The sequence below is a fragment of the Leptidea sinapis genome, chromosome 42 (genome assembly GCF_905404315.1).
Source record: "Leptidea sinapis chromosome 42, ilLepSina1.1, whole genome shotgun sequence".
Taxonomy (NCBI): domain Eukaryota; kingdom Metazoa; phylum Arthropoda; class Insecta; order Lepidoptera; family Pieridae; genus Leptidea; species Leptidea sinapis.
In genome coordinates this window covers 4,746,468-4,770,127 of record NC_066306.1, presented here as the reverse complement: position 1 = coordinate 4,770,127, position 23,660 = coordinate 4,746,468, and the positions used below count along the sequence as shown (strand labels likewise).

The following is a 23,660-nucleotide window of genomic DNA, read 5'->3' as shown; positions in this document are numbered from 1 at the left end:
ACTTGGATAAGTCGGGTTACTAAATATTTTGTGGGGCGATGGATGTGCATATACAACAAGATCTCAGAAAATGTTAAAAAAATGTATTTCGTATTTCAAAAGAATTGTTAAGAAACGTTTGTGCGGTAAAGGTTTTTATAACATAAATGACTTTCTTAATAACCCAGACTGGGAAAGAAGCGACCGCCCTCAGGCTATGAAAAAATAAATGTTATTGAATTTTGATATAACATTTTAATGTTTTTTTATGTAAAAAAGAACCCACTGAGTTTCTTCCATCCGTTCTTCTTAGGTCTGAGGCATACTTTTTCGAATGAGTTGTAGTTTTGCATTTCAACTGCATTCAATTATTAATAAAAATATTTGAATTTGAATTTAAAAGTATAAAATGTAATTCTTGATTAACTTGTCCCAAATTTATAATTTGTAATCACAGTTATTTAGTAACCACGTGAATTATATTTAATCCATCTTCGATAACATGCTCCAGCAATCTGAACACAAAAGAGTTAAATTATATATTTTTTGTTAACCTTATCAATATTTCAGCTTTAGCTGCCAGAAGGTATATAGATTTTTAGTTTCAAACAATTTGTAACTCATTCATGTAATTTCTATACAAAATATATTGGTTTCAGGTTAATATGACATAAGTAAAACCAACCTGTTTTACTATAAAAAATCTTCGAAGCTTTTAGACATTCATATGTATTTGTGGAAAATATACGGTTCTGTTATATGATGTGCAATTAGCTCCTGGATGTATAAGAACAACTCCAACATAGACGCTTGAGTACCTTTTAACCTTATACATGTATGTTGGTCTGGTTGTACAGAAGTCCCAAAGGTAGCCGCCTTAAGCTTAGAGCTGGTCTCTGTAAAAAAAAACATAAAGACTACACATTCCAAAGTTTTGCTGCTCACGTCAAAATCTGAAATCACATCCCCACCATGTGGATGCGTGTTGATTCTCCACAGTTAGATTTTCAAGGAATCTTCTTTCACGTATAACTATTCTTCTTATCCTCTGCCAAATAGATGGTCGGATGGACAGTTCAAGTAAGAAAATCTTAAAATGATAAACAGTTCTCAGTATTCGTATCAGGTAACAAAACTTATTTAAACGACCAACTTTTCCAATTTGCAGGTCAGAATAAATCGTTCAATATTTTAATTTAAAAATTGACCTAATAATATGAACTAAACTCTGCAACTTTTAGGAGTGTCTGCCAACAACTTTAAAATATTCAGATAACTTTGTTAATACGATGAGATTATTTCAATTTGATGGATGTGCTAGTATATTATAGGAACTGGTTATTGGTGGCAGAAAATAGTACCTAATGTATATTACTTTTTATTTGACATCGAGGTTTAAAAGTGATTTGTAACATTTATTTTAAATGGAGTATGATTCATTGAACTTTGTATTAATTATTTTAGTTTGTCTTCATGTGGTTGTCCATAACAAAGATATGGCATGGTGCATAATGCGATGGTTCAAATTACTTAACTGAGAGAATATTGGTATTTATACTATGGCTCTAACTAACACATAAATATATCTAACATTAAATTGTGATTTGAATTACCTTAGATGACAATAATGTAGAAATTCTTGATCAACACAAGAGAGACAAAAAGTGACGGGGAATGTAAGAAGTTTCTGTGTGTATAGACTCTAATGTTACTCATTCATATTTGCTTCCGAAAGAGTCAACTAACTCAAGGATTATATGATTAAGGTCGTACACGTCACGGCGTCGGCTCGATCACTTCCGCACTTTTTTTACAGAGAAGGGGACAAGTATGTCCCCTTCTCAAGTGTCAAAAGCCTACGGGTCACCTGATGTTAAGTGATCACCGCCGCTTACAAGCTCCTGCAACATCAGAGGAACTACATGAGTGTTGCGGGCCCTTAAGGTGTACAAGCTTTTATAAAGGTACACATTCCCAGTGGAAGGCTCCTTTGCACAGGATGCCGGCTAGATTATGGGGACCACAACGGCGCCTATTCATGCCGTGCAGCAGTAATGTGTAAGCATTATTATTGAAGGATTGGCGAACAGACTTAGTTCTGCAGCATACGCGGTTAAAAAGATTAGACAATTAACTGACATAGATACGGCGCGACTAGTATACTTTAGTTATTTCCATAGTATTATATCCTATGGTATATTGCTATGGGGCAACGCTGCCGATATTAGTACAATATTTGTGCTGCAGAAGAGGGCTATTCGCACTATTTATAACCTAGGTCCTAGAGAATCATTGAGAGCAAAATTCAAAGAAATTAACATCTTGACTGTTGCTTCTCAATATATTCTTGATAATGTAATGTATGTTCATAGGCACATAAGTGAATTTGCCAGAAACTGTCATAACCATAATGTTAACACCAGGAACAGACATAAACTGATGATGCCTACTACTCGGCTAAGTCGAGTTAGTAAGTCTTTTGTGGGGCGATGTAGGTATATGCTTTTACAACAAGATCCCAGAAAATGTTCAAAACAAAAGTATTACGTTATTCAAAAGAATTGTTAAAAACGTTTGTGTGGTGAAGGTTACTATAACATAAATGACTTTCTTAATGCTACCACAGATTGGGAATGGAGCGACTGCCCTCAGGCTATTAAATAATAAGTTTAATTGCACAATGTTACTTTGTAAATGTTACTTTAATTGTACAACATATTTTTGATGGAAAAAAAAGCCCGCTGAGTTTGTTGCGATCATTCTTCTCAGGCCTGAGGCATTCATTTTGGAATGGGTGGTAGATTTTTTGACTTTCAATAAGTGATTTCACATCCTATTTTGAATAAAAATATTTGAATTTGAATTTGAATTGTGTTTCGGTCTAAAGGGCGCCGTAGCTAGTGAAATTACTGGGCAAACGTCGAGACTTAACATCTTATGTCTCAAGGAGACAGGGTGCAATTAACTAACTAGTGGCGTGTCGTGCGAAGGTGGAATTCTGCGTCAGGAATCAGGTGAAATAGCTCTTCGGAACACTCCCCGTGATAAATGCGGTAAAAGACACACAATGAAACGACGTCTCTACGCAACGCCAAATGATCCAGCCGTTCACAGAGCACCGGGTCCCCGACAATTCGAGCTGCTCTGTGTTGCAGGCGGTCAAATAGATCGAGCTGATACTGGGGTACGCCAGACCAGATATACTTAGGAGAGAAGTGTGCTTACATTTTTTTAAGCACACTTTTCCCGTTCCACTATCAGACTGCGACTGATATGTACTTATATGTATATAGAACATCATTGCTTATTTTCATTAAATTTATTAAAGGGAAGACTTACCTCTAATCAATAACCACGTGAATAATAATTTATGTAGCTACTTATTGTTCCATTCATTAATTTCAACGTGAACTGTAAATCGAGGGGAAGATTGTCTTTACAGGAAATCCTTCAAGCAAATCCTCCCTAACGAAGTGTTTGCCTCTTACAAACACCAAAATATTTACTTTCCTGTTATGTTAAGATCAACAATGAGATTCTTCAAACTACACCTACATACACTATACAAGAATGATTTATTTAATCAAGTTTTTTCAATAGATATAATATTTAAACTAAATCCATTCTTGCACATTTAATATCTTGTCCAATATATTGTATTGTCATCTTATATACAAAATTCTCGTGTCCCGGTGCTTGTTACCAAACTCCTCCGAAACGGCTAAACCAATTTGTTTGAAAATTTGTGTGTATATCGGTTAGGTCTGAGAATCGGCCAACATCGATTTTTCATACCCCTAAATGATAAGGGTGACCCCATCCCTCAATAGTTTTTTTTTGACCGAATTTTTGAACTTCAAATTTTCACCCTTCTACGATCAACCCGTTTTTTAATTGCGATTGTTATATTATTATGTTACATCCACAGATCCAAAATAGAGTTTAAAAATTTTAGTACGATAAATTTTCAGGCATAGCTTTGGTACTTGTTACACTTATTACCAGTGGCTCCTTTGCACCGGATGCCAGCTAGATAATTGGGTACCAAGTACAACAACGGCGCCTATTTCTGCCTCGGAGCAGTAATGTGTAAGTATTGCTGTGTTACGGTCAGAAGGGCACCATAGCTAGTGTAATTACTGGGCAAATGAGAATTAACAACTTATGTCTCAAGGTGACGAGCGCAGTTGTAGTGCTGCTCAGAATTTATGGGTTTTTTTCATAATCCTGAGCGGAACTGCATTGTAATTGGCAGGGCGTATAAATTACCAACAGCTGATCGTCCTGCTCATCTCGTCCCTTATATTCATAAAAAAAAACTAAATAATGTATATGGCAAACGATTGCCGGGTCAGCTAATAAGATTATGTAACTTGTGTTTTGGGTTGCGTGTTTGTATTTTTGAAATATAAGAATAATAAACTGTTACAAGTTGACGAACGAACCATTTTTTTGTACATTTACCAAATAATATCAATCTCATATCTCCAGAGTATTGTAGAGCTTGTCACGTAGTGGTTCGTGCTCAGATGAATTGAACAGAAGCTGTTGACTGATCCCGTGACGGACGCGATATTAAATATTAATTAAAACACAGCCCGTAGCGACTTAACTGAACGATTATGGTTGATATATAAACGTAGTAACAGATGTTCTTGTAATCTATCACATTTTTGTTTATGCAAGTACTAATACACGACAGAAATTCATATTCAAATATTTTCACTCAAAATAGGATTATATCACTTATTGAAAGTCAAAAACTCACCCAATACAAATCCATTCGAAAAGGTATGCTTCAGACCTGAGAAGAACGGGCGCAAGAAACTCAGCGGGCTTCTTATTTTCATAAAAATATGGTTCCGATATTATATCGTACAATAAAACGTATTATTTAATAGTCGCTCAATTCCCAATCTGTGGTATCATTAAGAAAGTCATTTATGTTATAGTAACGTTTACCACACAAACAATATTTTAACAATACTTTTGAATTTCGTAAGACATTTCTTTTGAAAATTTTCTGGAATCTTGTTATAAAAGCATATATCCCCACTGAAGACTTACTAACTCGACTTAGCCTAGTAGTCGGGATTATAAGTTTATGTCAGTTCCTGGTGTTAACATCATGTTTATCACAGTTTCTATCAAATTCACGCCTATGTATATACATAACATTATCAAGAATACAGTTTGCTTTCAAAGATTCTTTATATATACACATAAGTAATTTATCAAAGAAGAATTAAAAAGTTGATGTTTTATTTCAAATGTTATTTCTAAGTTACGTAATCGTTCCGTATAAGCGCATTGTAAAAATACATTTGTAATAGCTTGTGAGTAGATAATTTTAAAACCAGCCACACGTATAACGCAGGTTTTATTAACGTAAGGAATAAAGATTGAGAATTAATATTAATATCTGGATGAACTAGATTATGTTGAACATCCCTTGGCGTTCGATGACAAGATTATGTTATATTAATTTATTATCGTCATCTATTACATAGTAGTATTAATTCACCACTTACATTTAACATGATACAAACCACAATCGGTAAATGAAAGTATATTATTATAATATTTTTGAAATCGTTTATATTTTATTATGATAGTAACCATACAGATAATTTATCATTGCACCGTTAGAGAAATAAAGTTAGGAGTTAAAATACCAATACATTAAAAGTAGCAATGTCTTTGTATCCAATATTAAACAAGCAAATTTGCCAATTCATCATATAAAAGTTAAGCTCTGTTCAAACTGATTGCCAGGAAATACTGAAATTGCAGAAAAAGATCCCCCGATGGTCAGACCATTTGGGACCATGAAGATTTATCTTTTAACCAAGACCTTACCGAGACACATGTTTATCTTCTTTTACGAATGACAACGATAATATTTTTTTTTCAATAATAGTTTGGTACAATATACAACTTATTACTGTCATTAGGAGGCAAATTTTTATATAATATTAAATAGCTATTTTGTCAACAGAAAAAAAAACCATCGAGAATGTGTAATCAAAGTTATAGAGGTAAAAATGAAACAAATAAAAAGTTTTTGTGAATAATTTTATTATAAGGAGTAATAAAAAATGATAAGGATTAATACAGTATTTGTGTAAATAGCTTTTCAATCCACTAAATATTATTTTGTTATAATTCAAAGGGCTTAGACAGTTTTTTCGTTGAAAGCTCCCAGACGGCTTATTTTTTCCGACACCTCCAACAAACATCGTTAATTTATACAGAAACTGGCTGACCCAGCAAACGTTGTATTGCCATATAAAGTAATAAAAAAAATTCAATAATTTAAATTTTTGGGGTACATAAAATAGATGACGACCGATTCTCTGACCTACCAAATATATCGTACATAAAATTTATCGTACTTCAATAATCATTATATTCGACTGCCATCTTGCAACACTATTGCGTATCTGTGGATGAATGAAATACAGTAATATTAAATCGTGATACAAAAATAGGTGTTGATCGTAGACGGGTGAAAATTTAAAGTTGTATGTATTTTTTAATGCCATATCATAATAAAATAAAAACGACGACTTTGTTTTATAACATGTAGTGATGGTTACAAAAACTTCCCGGCTCAGACTGATTAATTGCGCTCGTAGTGCGTGAAAGGGGGGGGGGGGGGCGAGGTACGTCGGTGTTGATGACGCGCACGCATCCGTAGTGTGAGACGGGGCGTAACAGCAAGCTAACTATACTCACCCTATGAAATGAAATTTTATTCGCAAGAAAGATTGTAGTTCAGATGTTAATAATATTATTAATAATCCAATATGTTTAGTCAATTGACATGCAAAATATGTTATAGAGTTGTTTAAGTACCAACACGATACTGTTATACTGAAACATGTCGGATTTCACAATTCTATCATTAATATTAATAAAATTACAATTTAAAGATATTATTATATAAGATGTAAATAATTTAATAATTTATTTAGTACTTATGTATAATATCAACAAATTTAATGTCACAAAAGTATATAATTTACATAATATTATTATCAAATAGTCTAATTCATAATAATAATTCATTTTGTATTGAAAAATTCATTTAAACTATACAAGCACTTATTTATTAACCACTGATGCAGTCTACTTTTAAAATCATCAGTAAATCTTTCAATTCATCAGGCAATTTATTACCTAGTTAACCTATTTTTACTAGTCGGTACCAACACCATTGAATCATGAGTAAGCCGATTTAAATATATAAAGTTAATAATGTCTCACGAAAGTTTTAATAATTTGATTAAAATTAACGTAGAATATAGTTTCTAAGCAAAAACTGTAAATCAAATATCCTGACGCTAATATTTTGGAAGCTTGTTTTGATTAAGATGCGCAATGAAAGTTCTTTGAAACCAGCGGACGGGTAATTGACGTTAAAATGTTATTGGATCGAGTCACCTCCAATAACAGCTGCAGGTTTAATAAATTTTATTAGTGAACTTGATTGTGTTTTAATTTGAAAAAAATATATCAACTGTGTTATTACAAAAATAAAATTAAACATAGCTGAAACACGTGTTTTGTTATACAGTGACTTAACTATAACAACGTCAGTGACCTAACAATATCGACTTCTAAAATGGAGTGTATCATATTCTTTTACAAAACAGCGCTTAGCTTGTGTTAAACTGAATCGTCGTTACCCACAACATACATTGAAGTGTTCAGAAACAAAAGGAACAGAATGCAATTTTTGTCAGCTGTCATCTATCTGTCATCATATTGTAATATAAATCTTCATTGAATATAATCAATCCGATAGACACATCTTAGATGAGCTACGACTCGTGTTTCAATACAAGCAATGTTTAAAAACTGTTTAAAGCTAAATAACAGAAAGACTAAGATTTGTAATAGAACTTATTCAAAACAAGTGTTCAACACGTGTTTACTTTTTTGTAATAACCCAGATAGTGTTAACCCCGACAGTAATTTGCAAAAAAGTTACCCTACGAACGCTTAAAAATCACTTTTTTTATGAATTGTGTAAAAATAATTATTTATTTATTTTTTATTGACAGTGTTCTTTTTGTAGCATTAATATGCATATTATGTCTGTCAGATACAAATTATTGTGACGAAAAACGGGATCTTGATTTTTAGACGAGAGTAGAGCATACCTACGCTCACTCTTAAAAGGCATAAACTGCATTTATTTTCTGAAAATTGATTCCTTTAGAATTATTTTTTATGTCATTTCTAATATACTAGATACTACTACCGCTTCGGAAACAAATGGCACTCTGAGAGAGAAGAAGCGGCGCAACAAACTCTCCCAGCATTCTTTTTTGCGCTCTTTTTAATAAAAATATACAATATTGTACTGTCATTGCTATTGCTATACAATAATCATAATCTAGCCCCATGCTGTCCGATCACTTAGATATTCAGCTGTGGAGTAATAGGATTTTCGACAGAGCCATTTTTTTATGTAAAGGAATACAATTCATGTAGTAATTTCATCCCATTCGTTTCAGCTGATTTTGAGATACGCAAAATATTATACGTATAGTAATACTTAAAAAGAGACACAACCTGAGAGTTGAACATAGCATTCAAGATTCTATGACGGTACGTGACTCGAACGGTTACCTCAGTTGGTTAGAGCACCGGCACGGAACGCCGGAGGGTTAGAGTCCCGCATCGTTCATAAAATGTTGTTTTTCAAATTTTATTTGAATATCTTAAAACTTGCTACCCTATACCTTAAATGAAAATATCTCGATAAAATTCTCGCGATTTTGTTGTGGGTTGAAATGGGAGGTGACGCTAACGCAATTATTCCCTCAGCATGGTTTTTTAACCGCAGCAGGGATGGTTTTTGGAATAATTACTATCCTATGTCCTTTGTAGGGTCTTGAAACTGGTCTCGAAAATATTCCGACAAAACTTCGTTTAAATCGGTTAAATTAAATGCATTAAAAAGCGCCTCATAAAAGTATTTTTATCAAACCATATTTGCTTAGCTCTCGGCAATGTGGCAAAGATTCACGCTATTTTAAAAGCTTAACTCATTTTACTGTGATTTTAAGGAATGGATTACGGAGTTTAGTTTTGCATCTAAATTTGTTGATATAACACAGTTTATATTTAACTATCCGTTTATTACTCATATTTGTCTTAAAATACCCTTGTCTTTTCATCAGTTTTTAACCAACAACTTTTAAGCGTTATAATATTGGTCCAGATATCTATATCATATTATTTTAATTAATAGTAGTATATTCGAGGGAATAGCAGAGGGAAAGTAAGGATAGACGTTAAAATATTGACTGAAATATATAAAAAAGAACAAATCACTATATGGCCATATCAATATAAAGAACTATTATAAACAAAAATTAATAACATAACATTATAACTCAACATTTTGTATAGTTTGAAATAGTAGCATTTACAGTATGGCGATTGGCGACGAAGTATAATCCGGCTAAGTTTGAAAGCAAACAGTTGCTAAAAACGTAGTGGATTTTGGCTATCTCCATTTTTTTAACCGACTTCAAAAAAGGAGGAAGTTCTCAACTCGTCGGACATTTTTTATGTTTGTTATCTCAAAACTTCCGACTGGGTTTCCTCTTGTGTACTTCCATTGGAATTTGGTCCAGATCTGACAATGGCATCCATGAGAAAACCATAAAAGTCTTAAATTTGCTATACGTATGTGAGTGATAAATTTACGAATAACTCAATATCGCGCCAACCAATTTCGATGATTCTTTTTTTGTTGGAAAGATATACTTCAAAAGTAGTTTGATGAGTGTTTGGTTAAGTTCTGATAACGGAATCCATGACAAAGTAACGGAACTCTTCAATTCTTAGTAGCAAATTAACGATACTCGGCTGAAACTTTTTTATGCTATTATTATTATATTTAAGTCATCTACCATAACATAGCTATGTATATCAAGTAATTGTCGTAGTCGAATATGGGACTCCTTAAAGACTTACAGTAATTGCAAAGCGTTTACATTCATTGCCGCATTGAAAAATTTAGTATATAGACAAATTGTTAGTAAGAGTATTTTAAATTCACTTAAAATAAAAAAAAAAATTAACAAAACAACTGACTTCAAAACCACTATTCCAAAATAATAGATATAATAATCCCTAAAAAGTATAAAATTATTGCGTATTTTTATACAATCTAATTAATTAATTTAATTTAACATCATACATAGTTATAGGTGAGATGTGCTTGAGTCGTGAGGAGACGAGAGCGAGTCGCGGCAGAAGGACAAGGATTCCAAAAATAACAAGAATCGTAACTAGAACTAGTGTTTTTGAAGTCAGTTGTTTTTTTGTTAAATATGTTTTTATTTTTAAATTTTTTAGAAGATTATAGCCATCATCTGTCAATCTATCAATGACTGCATGTTTCATACAATCGAGTCGCTTTTTTCTTAGAGAGTTTCGCTAGGCTGCAAACTACTAACTTGCTACTAACTATCGTATATTTACATTTGAGAAACAGTCATAAAAAATTTGGGGATGAATCATAATGGCAGTACTTACAGAAAGAACTTCACATTATTTCATATCATCGCGTTGAAATTCTACAATATTTTAACACTATTTTACAATATTTTGACACAAATCATTTATTCCTTTAAGGTTATATTGAATAAAGACTTCATGGTTAGGTGTTTCAAGATAAATATGTATGTCATTACTTGACTGACATTTAGAAATAAATCGGATAATATTTCGCTATTTGTTAAATATTATTACAGGCTTTTCAAAGTTAGTTGATTACAGATTTATTTTAATGGCTACAACGCTACTAAGTACATGTAAATCCTTTTCTAAACTTGGCACCTACGTAAGTATTATATTAAAATAGCACTAACATTTTATTTTTTTATTTAGTTTGTATTTTCAGTCTAGCAAATAGGTACAACTAAAATTATTCTTCTTTCAGGTTCCTCATACAATACGAAACTTGTCGACCACTAGACTTCTTAAAAGTGAACTTGTGGTTCATCGTGATAGTCCGGATAATAATGCCAGCACGCCTTTTGAATTCACCGAAGCTAACATGTCGGTAATGCATCAATTTGCTTACATTCAGATTTTTTTAACATTGATAGTCTGTTATGAGGTTAAGACTTAGTGTCCCATAGCTTGAGGGGGGGAACCAGGAGAAGGGCAAGTGGGCGAGGCGGGTACACCCTCCCCTCACTAATTTGGTGAGGAAAGAAAGGGAAAGAGGGGAAAACTCCTACAGTTCGGTTTTGGTAGTTGTTTTAACTGTTCTAAAATAGCCTAACCTAACAAATTTTTATAACTTGTAATTGTTAGAACTTCCATCCGTGATTACATTGCTACTATTCTTATTATAAGTTAATGCACAGTTTTCAAGTACATAACGAAAAAAAAATTGATCCCCAAAACGCGAAGGCACGCAAATAAAACGAACGCGGGCGGCGGGTGGCTAAAAACTGTAAATTGTAAATGTAAAACAGTGAAATGAAACGTGGAAATAGTCTGGAACAGACTAGACGGCTTCATCAATAATTTATTTTTAGACTAAAAAGGCTAGAGCCCAGACTTGACGGCCTGTTAAAAAAGTGTGTGTGTGTAATCTTTACGCGCGATTGAAGTAAAACTTAATTTTAATTAACTTATAGAATAATTAACAGATATATACATATATCCTTTTTTTGCTTATCTGAAAGCTCATAGACAAAATATGTTATTTTCGTTTGCCCTTGCTTGTCCCACCTATTCTAGGACATCCAGTTTATACTATATATTGTTGCGTAGCAACCCTTCGAAGTATATGACGAGAGTTGTCAAACTTCAAGACATTGTTAATTTCAACAGCTCCGTCAGCAATACTCGTAGCTCAGCGGAAAAGTGTTTACTTTAGACGCTGTAGACCCGGGTTCGATACACCTACCAGTGTATGGATTTTTTTTGGGTTTTGTAAAGTTAAAGGAAATTTCTAGTATGTTCAGAATCAAATCGAACAGAAAAAAAAGGATGGAAAATGTGTAAGCAGGATAAAAATAGTTAAAAGAATTTACTAGTACAATTTAAATTTAAAGATGGAATTGGAGGATCATTTTGAAAATAGAACGGATCCGGGGGTATATAAGCCGTACTAAGCGTGGCCTACGGCAGTTCTAGTTCTGACTCGAAAGTGTAAAGAAGAAGAAGATGAAGAAAAGAAGAAGCAGTGAAAAGTGGAAGTGTTCCAAGAAGAAGAAGATAGAAGAGACTTAGTGTTCGGTGCGGTGTGACGCGTTGAAGGTACCGCCGCCCACAAGAGGAACAGCGGCAGACCGGCGAAGCGCAAGTTCAGAAAAAGTGAACGCAAATAAAGACTCGTTCCTATAAGCGGAGTATTATTTCCAATCCCTGACCCACTCCCGAGTCAATTGGTGTCAGAAGTGGGATTGGAATGATGCCATTAGTGCCCAGGAACGAGAAAGGAGTGACCACGCGAGCGGGAGCAGCTGCAGCGGCAGAGGACGAGTCAGAAACATCCAGCTCTGGACTCAGTGCGACCGTTTCAGCACCGCAGGCTCCTGCCGTAGACATCAGCGCGCTCATGCAGCAGATGGCCGCCATGATGCAAGAGCAAGCGCGCCGACAGGAGGAGCAGCTGCGGGCCTTGCAAGAGGAACAAGCGCGCCGACAGAGGGAGCAAGCGCGCCGACAGGAGGAGCAAGCGCGCCGACAGGAGGAGCAAGCCCGCCGACAGGAGGAGCAGCTGCTGGGCTTGAAAGAGGAGCAAGCGCGCCAACAGGAGGAACAAGCACGCCGACAGGAGGAGCAGCTGCGAGGCATGAAGGCCTCTCCAAAGACATTTTATCCGTTGTGCAGAAAAACTCCACCCGTATTGACGCTGTGGAAAAAGAGATCGCCCGGATTGACAGTGTGGAAAAGAAGATGGACAAAGTTGAAGAGAACTTTCAACGGAAGATGGGAGAGATGGAAGTTACCATTAATCAGCTCAGTGGGAGGGTCGTGTGTCCTTTAGCCAACACAGGAGTTTCGTGCGGAACCACATCGAGCAGAAATTTAAAAGTACCTCCCTACGACGGCAAGTCTTCCTGGGCTGCCTTTAAGCTACAATTGGAGACGGTCAGAAGAGCCTGCGGTTGGAGTGACCAAGAAGCGCTCTCTGCCCTCACACTAGCGCTCCGTGGCGAAGCACTCTCCGTATTGGAAGCACTCGGCGCTGGGAAGGAGGAAGTGACCTACACAGACCTTATTGACGCGTTGGAGGCACGCTATGGTGATAAACACCTCGAACATGCGTACCGGGCGCAACTTAAGGACCGCAGTCAAAGGGCCAGCGAAACTCTACAGCAGTGGTCCGTGGAAGCCGAGAAACTAGTGCGTAAAGCATATCAGTCGTCGCCAGCTGCAATAGAAGAAATGCTGCTCCAAGTTTTCATCGATGGAATACGGGACGCCGAAGTTAGAGCAGCCGTACGATTGAGTCATCATACCAGCTTGAAGAAAGCGGTGGCACATGCGTTGGAAGTGGAAGCGGTTCGCCACGATTCTCGGGCGTTGAGACTCCGCAAAATTGTACCAGCAGATTCCAGCCGAAGGCAAGCATATAACCCAGTATGCTATGGTTGTGGGGAGCGAGGACACATTAGGAGCACTTGCCCCAGGCGTGTGAGCATAACGCAAAGTAGGAAGGATGCGGCGGTCTCAACATCACCGCTGGAGCAGCAGGAAAACTAGAAAAGGCCAGGGCAGTGGGGTGGGCGCTGGCCGGTAGAACCAAAGCCCCAAGGATCTTCGTTAAGCAGACATGTGACGGAAACACTTTAGTTATAGAAGGAATGATAAATGGAAAATCTTGCCGTTTCACTTTGGATACGGGAGCCTCACGTACAGTCGTTAGCCAAAGAGGACTAGAGAGCATCGGAAGACGACATATGCGAGAAAATGTAAACTTAACACTCACAACAGCTACCGGCCAGCGCATACCAGTCCAGGGCGAGAAGGTCGTGGCCATGAAAATCGGGGATACGTTGTACTGGCAAAAGGTGGTAATCGCGGATATCACAGATGACTGCATCATTGGGTTGGATTTTCTTCGAAATCATCAGTGTACCATTGACATGAAAAATGGTGTATTGAAGCATGGAGGTGAAGAAATTCCAATAAAAGGCGGAACTATTGGGAAAGTGTTGTGCTTAAGAGACACTACTTTAAATCCGAGATCGCAGACCCTAGTCCCGGTAGTCCTGCCAAGGGATGACAAAGGAAGACCTTGTAAATGCGCTATAATAGAAAGAGAGACATCGGACACGACATGGATCCCAGCCAGGACTGTTGTGGGTAAATCCCAGATTGCGATGGTTCCCGTGTTTAATCCTCATGAGGACAAGCAAATCATTAGGAAGGGAACAGTGATCGGAGCTTGTGAGGAGATAGCTTGGTTAAGAAAGTGTGAAGAAGGGAGGAAGACCGGAGCTGCAAACCAGGATATGAACATACAGAAACTTCTGGATGGCTGTAAGGACAATCTTACCAAGCTACAGTTAATAAAAGCGAGAAATTTCCTGCTACGCTACTCCGGGATTTTCTCAAAGAACGACGGGGACATCGGAAGAACTGGTTTGGTGAAACACAAGATCGACACAGGAGACACTGTTCCGATACGGCAAAGACCAAGACGTATTCCGTTTGTACGCGAACAAGAAGTGGAATACATGATTCGGGATATGAAAGAAAATGGTGTGATAGAACCGTCGTCGAGTCCATGGTGTTCTCCAGTGGTTCTGGTGAAGAAGAAGGATGGATCAACTAGATTTTGTGTGGACTATCGGCGTCTGATTGATGTTACTAAGAAGGTCAGTTATCCATTGCCAAGAATCCATGACACCTTAGATTCACTTTGTGGCATGACGTGGTTCACTACTCTGGATTTGAAAAGTCGTTACTGGCAAGTTGATCTGGACCCTAAAGACAAGGAGAAGACGGCTTTTTCAACGGGAAAAGGGTTATGGCAGTTCAAAACAATGCCCTTCGGATTATGCAACGCCCCAGCTACTTTCGAAAGGTTGATGGAGTATGTGCTGGCAGGTATGTTGGGAGAAACCTGCCTTGTCTACTTGGATGACATAATCATTATGGGACGAAGTTTTGAAGATCATCTTAAGAAGCTCGAAAAAGTCTTCGCAAAACTGCAGGGTGCCAACTTGAAGTCGAGTCCAAAGGAATGTTCCTTCTTTCAACGTCAGGTGAATTACTTGGGGCACGTTATCTCGGAGCAAGGCGTTGCGACGGATCCTGCCAAGAAAAATGCTGTCAAGGACTGGCCGACGCCGACAGAAAAGACACATGTGAGAGCATTCCTTGGACTTTGCTCTTATTATCGACGCTTTGTGAAAGGGTTTTCCGATGTTGCTAAGCCCTTACATCGACTGACGGAGGAGTAAAGAGCCTTTTCCTGGGATGAAGACTGCGAAAAAGCTTTCTTAGAGTTGAAGAAACGACTATGTGAATCACCTATCCTCGTATATCCTGACACGGAGGGAAGATTCATAGTAGATACTGATGCTAGCAATTGTGGAATTGGTGGAGTGTTATCTCAGAAGAGGGGAGATCAAGAAGTTGTAATTGCATACTTTAGCAAATCTTTATCGAAGCCGGAGAGAAACTACTGTGTAACTCGTAGGGAGTTACTTGCCATGGTAAAGACATTAAAAAAAAGTCATTGCCATTTTAAAAAGTACTTGTTGGGTCGCAAATTACTCGTAAGGACTGATCATGCCGCCTTGGTTACTAGAATTCAAGAATCCGGAAGGACAAGTGGCCAGATGGATTGAGCAACTTCAAGAGTATGACTTTGAAATCGAACATCGAGGAGGAAAAACTCATGGAAACGCAGATGCTTTATCTAGAAGACCTTGTCCGGTGGAATGCAAACATTGCATTCGTCAGGAGGAGAAAGAAAATCCAATAATCCGACTGATCAGAACAGATTCGATCGATGGGAACTGGAGCAACGATGCAATGAGGAGAGCTCAGGAAGATGATAAGGATCTACAACCACTTTTACATTGGCTAGCAAGTGGATCACTCAAACCAAAATGGTCTGAAGTGGCTAGACACAGTACGGCTACCAAGAGTCTCTGGGCACAATGGAATAGTTTGGTGATGCATGACGGGTTGCTCTGCCGGAAATGGGAAACCCCGCAAGGAAAGAATTGCCATCTGCAACTGGTCGTTCCCAGGGAGAAGGTGAACGAGATCCTGAGAGCTTATCACGATGGTTCTTCAGGTGGACATTTAGGAATAAGAAGAACTCTCATGAAAATTAAAGAACGATTTTACTGGTTGCATTGCCGTGATGATGTGGAAGACTGGTGCCGTAAATGCAAGAGTTGTGCAGCTGTCAAAGGACCTCAAACCCGGAGCAGAGGAGCTATGAAGTTGTATAATGTTGGGGCTCCGTGGGAGAGAGTAGCTCTGGATATAGCCGGACCGTTTCCAGTCACCAAAGCTGGAAGCCGTTACATAATGGTGATGATGGATTATTTCACGAAGTGGCCGGAAGCATTTGCTCTACCGAATCAAGAAGCAGTTACCGTTGCGACGAAGCTGGTGTATGAAGTTTTCTGCAGATTCGGTGTGCCTTTGGAGTTGCACAGTGACCAAGGGCGGAACTTCGAGTCACAAGTATTTCAAGAAGTTTGCAAGATCTTGGGAATCCATAAGACCAGAACCACGCCATATCATCCACAGTCGGACGGGATGGTGGAGAGGTTTAACCAAACATTGGAGCGACATCTGGCAAAAGTAGTGGACAGTCATCAGGATAACTGGGATGAGTACATTCCACTGTTTCTTATGTCGTATATAAGCGCAATACACGAGACAACAACGGTGACTCCTGCGTACGCCAATTTTGGAAGGGAATTGAAATTGCCAGCTGATTTACTCTCAGGCTGTCCACCGGATACTCCGAAAAGTATAACAGAATATGTGGATGAGTTACGGAAAAAAATGGTTGACATCTACGAGGAAATTAGAACAAATGGGCTTAAGGCAAGTGAACGGATGAAGACCAGCTACGATCGAAGAGCTAATATTCCTAGTTTTGAAGAGGGAACCCTGATTTGGTTACACAATCCTGTAAGGCGAAAGGGGAAGTCTCCGAAGCTCCAACCAAGTTGGGAGGGACCATATAAAGTAATCACAAGGATAAATGATGTGACTCTCAGGATCCAGAGTACCCCTCGAAGTCCCCCGAAAATCGTACATGTCGATCGGGTGGCTAAGTACTACGGAAGCAACGATGATCGGGACGATCATGTCTTGGGAGGGGGCAGTGTTGCGTAGCAACCCTTCGAAGTATATGACGAGAGTTGTCAAACTTCAACACATTGTTAATTTCAACAGCTCCGTCAGCAATACTCGTAGCTCAGCGGAAAAGTGTTTACTTTAGACGCTGTAGACCCGGGTTCGATACACCTACCAGTGTATGGATTTTTTTGGGTTTTGTGAAGTTAAAGAAAATTTCTAGTAAGTTCAGGATCAAATCGAACAGAAAAAAAAGGATGGAAAATGTGTAAGCAGGATAAAAATAGTTAAAAGAATTTTCTAGTACAATTTAAATTTAAAGATGGAATGGGAGGATCATTTTGAAAATAGAACGGATCCTGGGGTATATAAGCCGCACTAAGCGTGGCCTACGGCAGTTCTAGTTATGACTCTAAAGTGTAAAGAAGAAAAGAAGAAGCAGTGAAAAGTGGAAGTGTTCCAAGAAGAAGAAGATAGAAGAGACTTAGTGTTCAGTGCGGTGTGACGCGTTGAAGGTAACGCCGCCCACAAGAGGAACAGCGGCAGACCGGCGAAGCGCAAGTTCAGAAAAAGTGAACGCAAATAAAGACTCATTCCTATGAGCAGAGTATTATTTCCAATCCCTGATCCACTCCCGTGTCAATATATTATATATACTTTAAAAGTTGAAAGACAAGAAGAATTAATTTATGCCATTACTAATATACTTACATTATTTAAAGCCGTGTTTTAATAAATAATTGAATAAAATTAATAAGAAATTGAAGATTAAATTATTATTATAACACATATTAATATAACGTTGTTATTGAATACTAGCTGACCTGAAAAACGAATCTATTACAAAAGATTTCATTGAGATCAGTCGAATAGTTTAGGAGTTATTAGAGAACATACAAACAAACATGCTCTTATATATATATATATATATATATATATATATATATATATATATATATATATATATATATATATAGATTAACGAATATGGCTGTATGAGCTCGAACCTTTTTGTCAAGGGACACCCGGATGGAACGAAGTTCCTTTCGATTAATTAGTGAAGGAATTGTAGTAAAATTTTATATATATTAATTTTAAATTTTATTTTTTAAATTAATTATTAAATATATATATATATATATATATATATATATATATATATATATATATATATAATATATAATATATTATATATATTATTTATATTAATTATTATAAGAAAATTATTAATATTATATTATTTAATATTTATAATATTATTTTATAACATTTCTTATAATTAATATATATATTAATAATTTAATTATAAATTTAATATTAAATAAATTAATAATATTATTATTAATATAATAATAAAAAATATTATTATTATTTAATATCCATTTATAACAGACAGACAGAGAAACATGCGCACGCCGCACAGCTTACAATAGCTTACTATAGCAAAAAGTGTCGTGACAACTTTTCGTAAGAATTTTTTCCGTCTAGCCCCCATTCACAACGCGCGATAAGGAACTTCGTTCCAATTAACGAATGTCGCATAAGTCAGACTGAGAACTTTTATTACAAAAGTAGTCTTAAATAAACAAATACACTTGGAGATTTTCAAGCAAGCAAGCAATTTGAAACAATTTTTTTAAACCATTAAATTATAATGGTTAAAAATTGTTTCGGTTGACTTTTGAAAAATATGCTGAGTTACCCCCAGGTCACGCCTAAGGAAGTTCTAATTTTTTCTATGATTTTTTGTTTATTTCTTTAATGCAATGTTTATTCTTTCGTAGTTACTAGTTGCGTGAATATTCCTGTGTTCTGTTTCGTATTCAGCTTTTAGCCTTGCAAAGCTATGCCAGCGATCATGTAGCGTTTTATTTCCATGATATACCCATTTTCGGTTAGAATGTTTAACGTAATTTTCTAGAAAATGGTGCATTACCTTGTAATAAGAGTTTAATCATTATAATCGTGGACTAAAGCTCTATCAACTTCAATATTTTTACCTCCTAATTCGTGCTACGGAATACTAAGTTCAACTCTGTTATGATTCTTAGCAAAAAATATCTTTTTATTTTCTTTTGATGTTCAATGTACATTACATTTACTATTTAAATTAAAAGATAATGCAACAAGCTTTTCATACAACCTTTTCTATGATAACAATTTATGTAATATAGTTTTGTAACCTTTAGAGCGACAGCTAATTATACTTTATATGTTAGAGGATATGTGCGTTGATTAAAAACTATCCTGAGGTTTGCCAGCGATCAGCCTTATTTGGAGCATTGGACATTGTTCAAAGACAAATCGGCTGGGTTCCTATATCAGCTATGCACAAGGTCGCCGAGGTGCTTCGTATACCACGAATGAGAGTATACGAGTGGGCAACGTTTTATACGATGTATAAAAGGTAAAGTTTTCATTTATTACTCAGTCTGGCCATAAATACTGTTACAATTAAAAATAAACAAAATATAAAAAAAAATATTGAAGTAGGCGTTACTATGCGGAAATCCACTATTATCCAAATTCGACACGTGTTTCGCCTCTACACGAGGCATCCTCAGGACGCGTTGACTCGCCAAAATCTAGCAGTCTCCTGCCAGTCTCGTGTCGAATTGAAAACTCAAATCATTTGGATAAACAAAATATTACATTTGAAACTGGAATGTGATGGATTTTTTAAAGACTGAGCGGAAAGAACACTCAAAAAAACTAATAACATTCGCAGAATTATGGATTTAGCAAAATAACGACTAATTAAAACAGTTTTATCGTACCTAATTAATATGTTGCCTAAAATGCAGTGTTTTGATCTAAAAATTACTTCAAATTTCATCGATATTCCGATTTATTCCAGTAATATTAATATCACATTTTAAAATGGTTTATGTTTACTTTAATTATCTAACAAACTTTCAATGAATATCAACTTAGATATTTAATAAAATTAATATGGGCCGACAGAAATATAGATAATATTTTCACAGATATAATCTGCCACTAACATCAAAAAATACTTTCAAGATTAAAATAATTCCAAGTGATAGGTTAATGAGCTTACAAAATAATTCTGTGAAAAAAAAAATGTAGAATAAGAGAAAACGAGAGTGCTTTAGAACGAAAATAAATTACGAAATAATCAAAAAATCACCGTTCGCGTAACGCTAGCGTTTGAACGTAATTCTCTTGTCACGCATTCTCCAGCTTACTCCGCAAGTCAAACGTGTGTAAAGAACTTTTACTTCCAAAAGATTTAATTTTCAGGCGATACAGAGGCAAGTATAACATTAAGGTTTGTGTAACGACACCATGTATGCTTCTCGGCTCTGACGTCATTCTCCGTGCGGTAGAACAGGCCACATGCTGCTACACTGGGAAACTGTCTCCAGATGGAATGTTCGGAGTGGACACGGTGCAGTGCCAGGGCGCATGCGCGAACGCTCCTTTGATGGTTGTCGACGATGATTACTACGTGAGTGAAGCTGGAGTCTTGCCAACGTATAAATAATAGTTGTAGCTTCTGTTGCTCGAGGTATACTAGCTACGTTGCAACATAATTACTATAGAGATAATAACTATTAATAATAAAGCGAGTCTTACCTTATTTTGGACATAGTTCCAACTTTCAAAGCAACGAGTATAAAATAGTGCATTTTATGTAGGATGATAAGTTCTATTATTTTATTTTAGTTATCTATCATCCCAAGTAGTATAATTATTAACAATTTGTTATGTTTTAAAGTGATAACTCTCACTTCTGGCATTAATTACACAAATAACATTTGAAAACAAAACAAAATGCGGTGCTCTTGCGTTCCGTGCGAGCGCTCTTCCAACTGAGCCAACCGTCCGAGTGACGTATCGTTGATAAAATCTTGTATGCTTTGTTCAACTCTCAAGTTGTGGTTTCATCTGTCGAACTCTTGTGATTCTTCTGGTGTTACAAGAGAGCATGGGCTGCGGTGATCACTATAAATTGTCACACAGTGATCAGGTGACCAGTATAAATTCTTCTCTTCCATAAAAATGTCCTTATAATTATACTAGCCGTTCTGGCCCGCTTCGAATCGCCGAATTTTAAATGGAAATAGATTCAACAATAAAAAACAAGTAGCCACAAACCATCTAGGATAAATTTCGCATCGAATGGTTGTACATTCATGTCGATAAGATTAGTGGTTTAGGCGTGAAAGAGCCTCAAACAAAGACCATTTTCATTAGATGTATACTATAAAGATGTGATTTGTGACTTGCGATTTATTATGTATCTTTTAGCGCAACAGACTAAAATTTATATTAATCGTTGCAGTTGACGAGTCGATGAGTACATCTAACGCAAAGGAAATCTATATTTTTTTTAAATAAGGGACGAGACTTGCTGCAGGACGATCAGTTGATGGTAATAATGAATGGGAGGCTCCATTGCACAAGATACTGACTAGATTATGGGCACCATAACGGCGCCTATTTCTGCCGTGATGCAGTAATGTGTAAACATTATTATCTTTTGGTCTGACGAGCGCAATTATTGTTGTGCCGTTCAGATTTTTTTGGTTTTTCAAGAATTCTGAGTGGCACTGCATTGTAATGGGCAGAACGTATCAATTACCATCAGCTGAAAGTCCTGCTCGTCTCGTCCCTTATTATCATAAAAAATATACTAGTTTTCGACATAAAAACTTGAAGCAAGTCTTAAGACTTCACGTTGATCTTGCGTTTGTCTGTGGGCATATTAAAAAATATGTGTATGAGAAAAGAGAGAATTCACAAAATATCCTAAAACTTCTGAAATTATTCGTTAGCCTGCTTCCAATTTGTCAAACATTGTTCGGATAAAGCCCAGGTGAGATGAGCGGACATCTTGAAATTGAACAACGTATAACTTATCGTTTGATTGTATAGGTACAGTGGGATCGGTAGTCAGGGCAGTCAAGCCGATATTTATTTGTCGCGTTTACGAATGCACCAAAGGTCAGGTTTTGTTTATATGCTATATTATTAGAAAGCACTGGAAATATTCAGAGCATATGTACTAACATAAAATCTAATAGCAATATATTTAAGCGGAAAAAACGTATGAAGTTAACTTAATCCGCGTAGATGTATATGGCAATCTGACCAATAAATCAAATAAATCGAGAGCCTCAAACAAAGACCATTTTCATTAAATATATATTATAAAGATGTGATTTGTGACTTGCGATTTATTATGTATCTTTTAGCGCAACAGACTAGAATATAATATTAATTGTTGCAGGAGGATGTCACAGTTTGCGACGTATACAGAATAATTGAAACACTAAAGTGTGGAGGTATTCCTCCAGCCGGACCACAGTAAGTCTTAGGCTGAGATCTATAGAACGTACTCAGACTTTACTTACTTAAAATATAGCTTAGTTTTTCGTGAGTAAACTTAAGTACACTCTATAGATATCAGCCTTATACTGCCAATAACCAAACAATAATCTTATAAAACCTTAACTTATTATTACTTATTTACACGCTAAGCGAAATATATAATTCATTGTATTTTAATACATTGGATAGGTAAAAAAATATTTATTTATATATTTATTACACTTTTTTGACAACACTTGACCAAATGTAACTTAACTACTAACTTTATACTAACTATACATAATAACATCATATGGTGCAAATGGCGGCCTTATCACTATTTAGTGCTCTCTTCCAGGCAACCATTTGTAATGCAATAAAAGAAAAAGACAGTACATTATGCGACTCAAACACGCCTAAATACTTATCCATCGGAAACAAAACAAATATAAAATGTTTGAGTTGGAATTCCACGGACTTCTAGCTCATTAGATAGAGTCACTAATCACTGACCAATAGGGGTCATTTTTGGGAAAAGAAAACCGGATAATTATATGTTTCCATACAGAAGTGGGAGATGTGCCGCGGAACCAATATCAGGACAAACGACATTGCTAGAATGTCCTCCGCCACCGGGATTTGGCATTCAGGCATCGCTATGTATGGGATAACCGCCTGCCACTTGCTGAGATTAAATATTTTGGTACACCATAAAATGGTCTAAGTGCAGTAATAAAAGTAAATATTGTATCACATAGATGTCGTTTCCTTGCTCATATCCCCGATGATATTACCGGCTAGCATCATTCAAATTGGACCACAAAATGACATACCAACATACCTGTGCCAGGCTCAGTTCATACTCGTATTATCACTGCTTATATCAAGACATACAAAAGCAAGAATCTTATTTAACTGACTTCATGCTTAGTGCATTTTGTCCAAAATTTGTGATGTAGCGTATTCCTTCTACTGATTAATAAAATATTTACTAAAAGATCTTGTTTTATTGGGAATAT

The 23,660-nt window shown here is 36.3% G+C and overlaps 1 protein-coding gene and 1 long non-coding RNA gene across 2 annotated transcripts; one reads left to right on the top strand and one right to left on the bottom strand.

Moving 5' to 3' along the window:
* Window positions 1-236: 236 nt before the first annotated feature.
* On the bottom strand, window positions 237-1,742 carry LOC126976857 (uncharacterized). Its single transcript, XR_007731994.1, has 3 exons — window positions 1,593-1,742; window positions 665-875; window positions 237-494 (listed from the first exon to the last, which is right to left on the bottom strand). It is a non-coding gene; the product is annotated as an uncharacterized LOC126976857 (long non-coding RNA).
* Window positions 1,743-10,713: 8,971 nt separating this feature from the next.
* Window positions 10,714-23,396, top strand: LOC126976836 (NADH dehydrogenase [ubiquinone] flavoprotein 2, mitochondrial-like). Its single transcript, XM_050825460.1, has 6 exons — window positions 10,714-10,846; window positions 10,946-11,068; window positions 19,524-19,711; window positions 20,569-20,776; window positions 22,562-22,638; window positions 23,210-23,396. The coding sequence occupies exons 1-6, from the start codon at window positions 10,793-10,795 to the stop codon at window positions 23,310-23,312; spliced, it is 753 nt and encodes a 250-aa protein (XP_050681417.1). The 5' UTR covers window positions 10,714-10,792; the 3' UTR covers window positions 23,313-23,396.
* The last annotated feature ends 264 nt before the right edge of the window (window positions 23,397-23,660 follow it).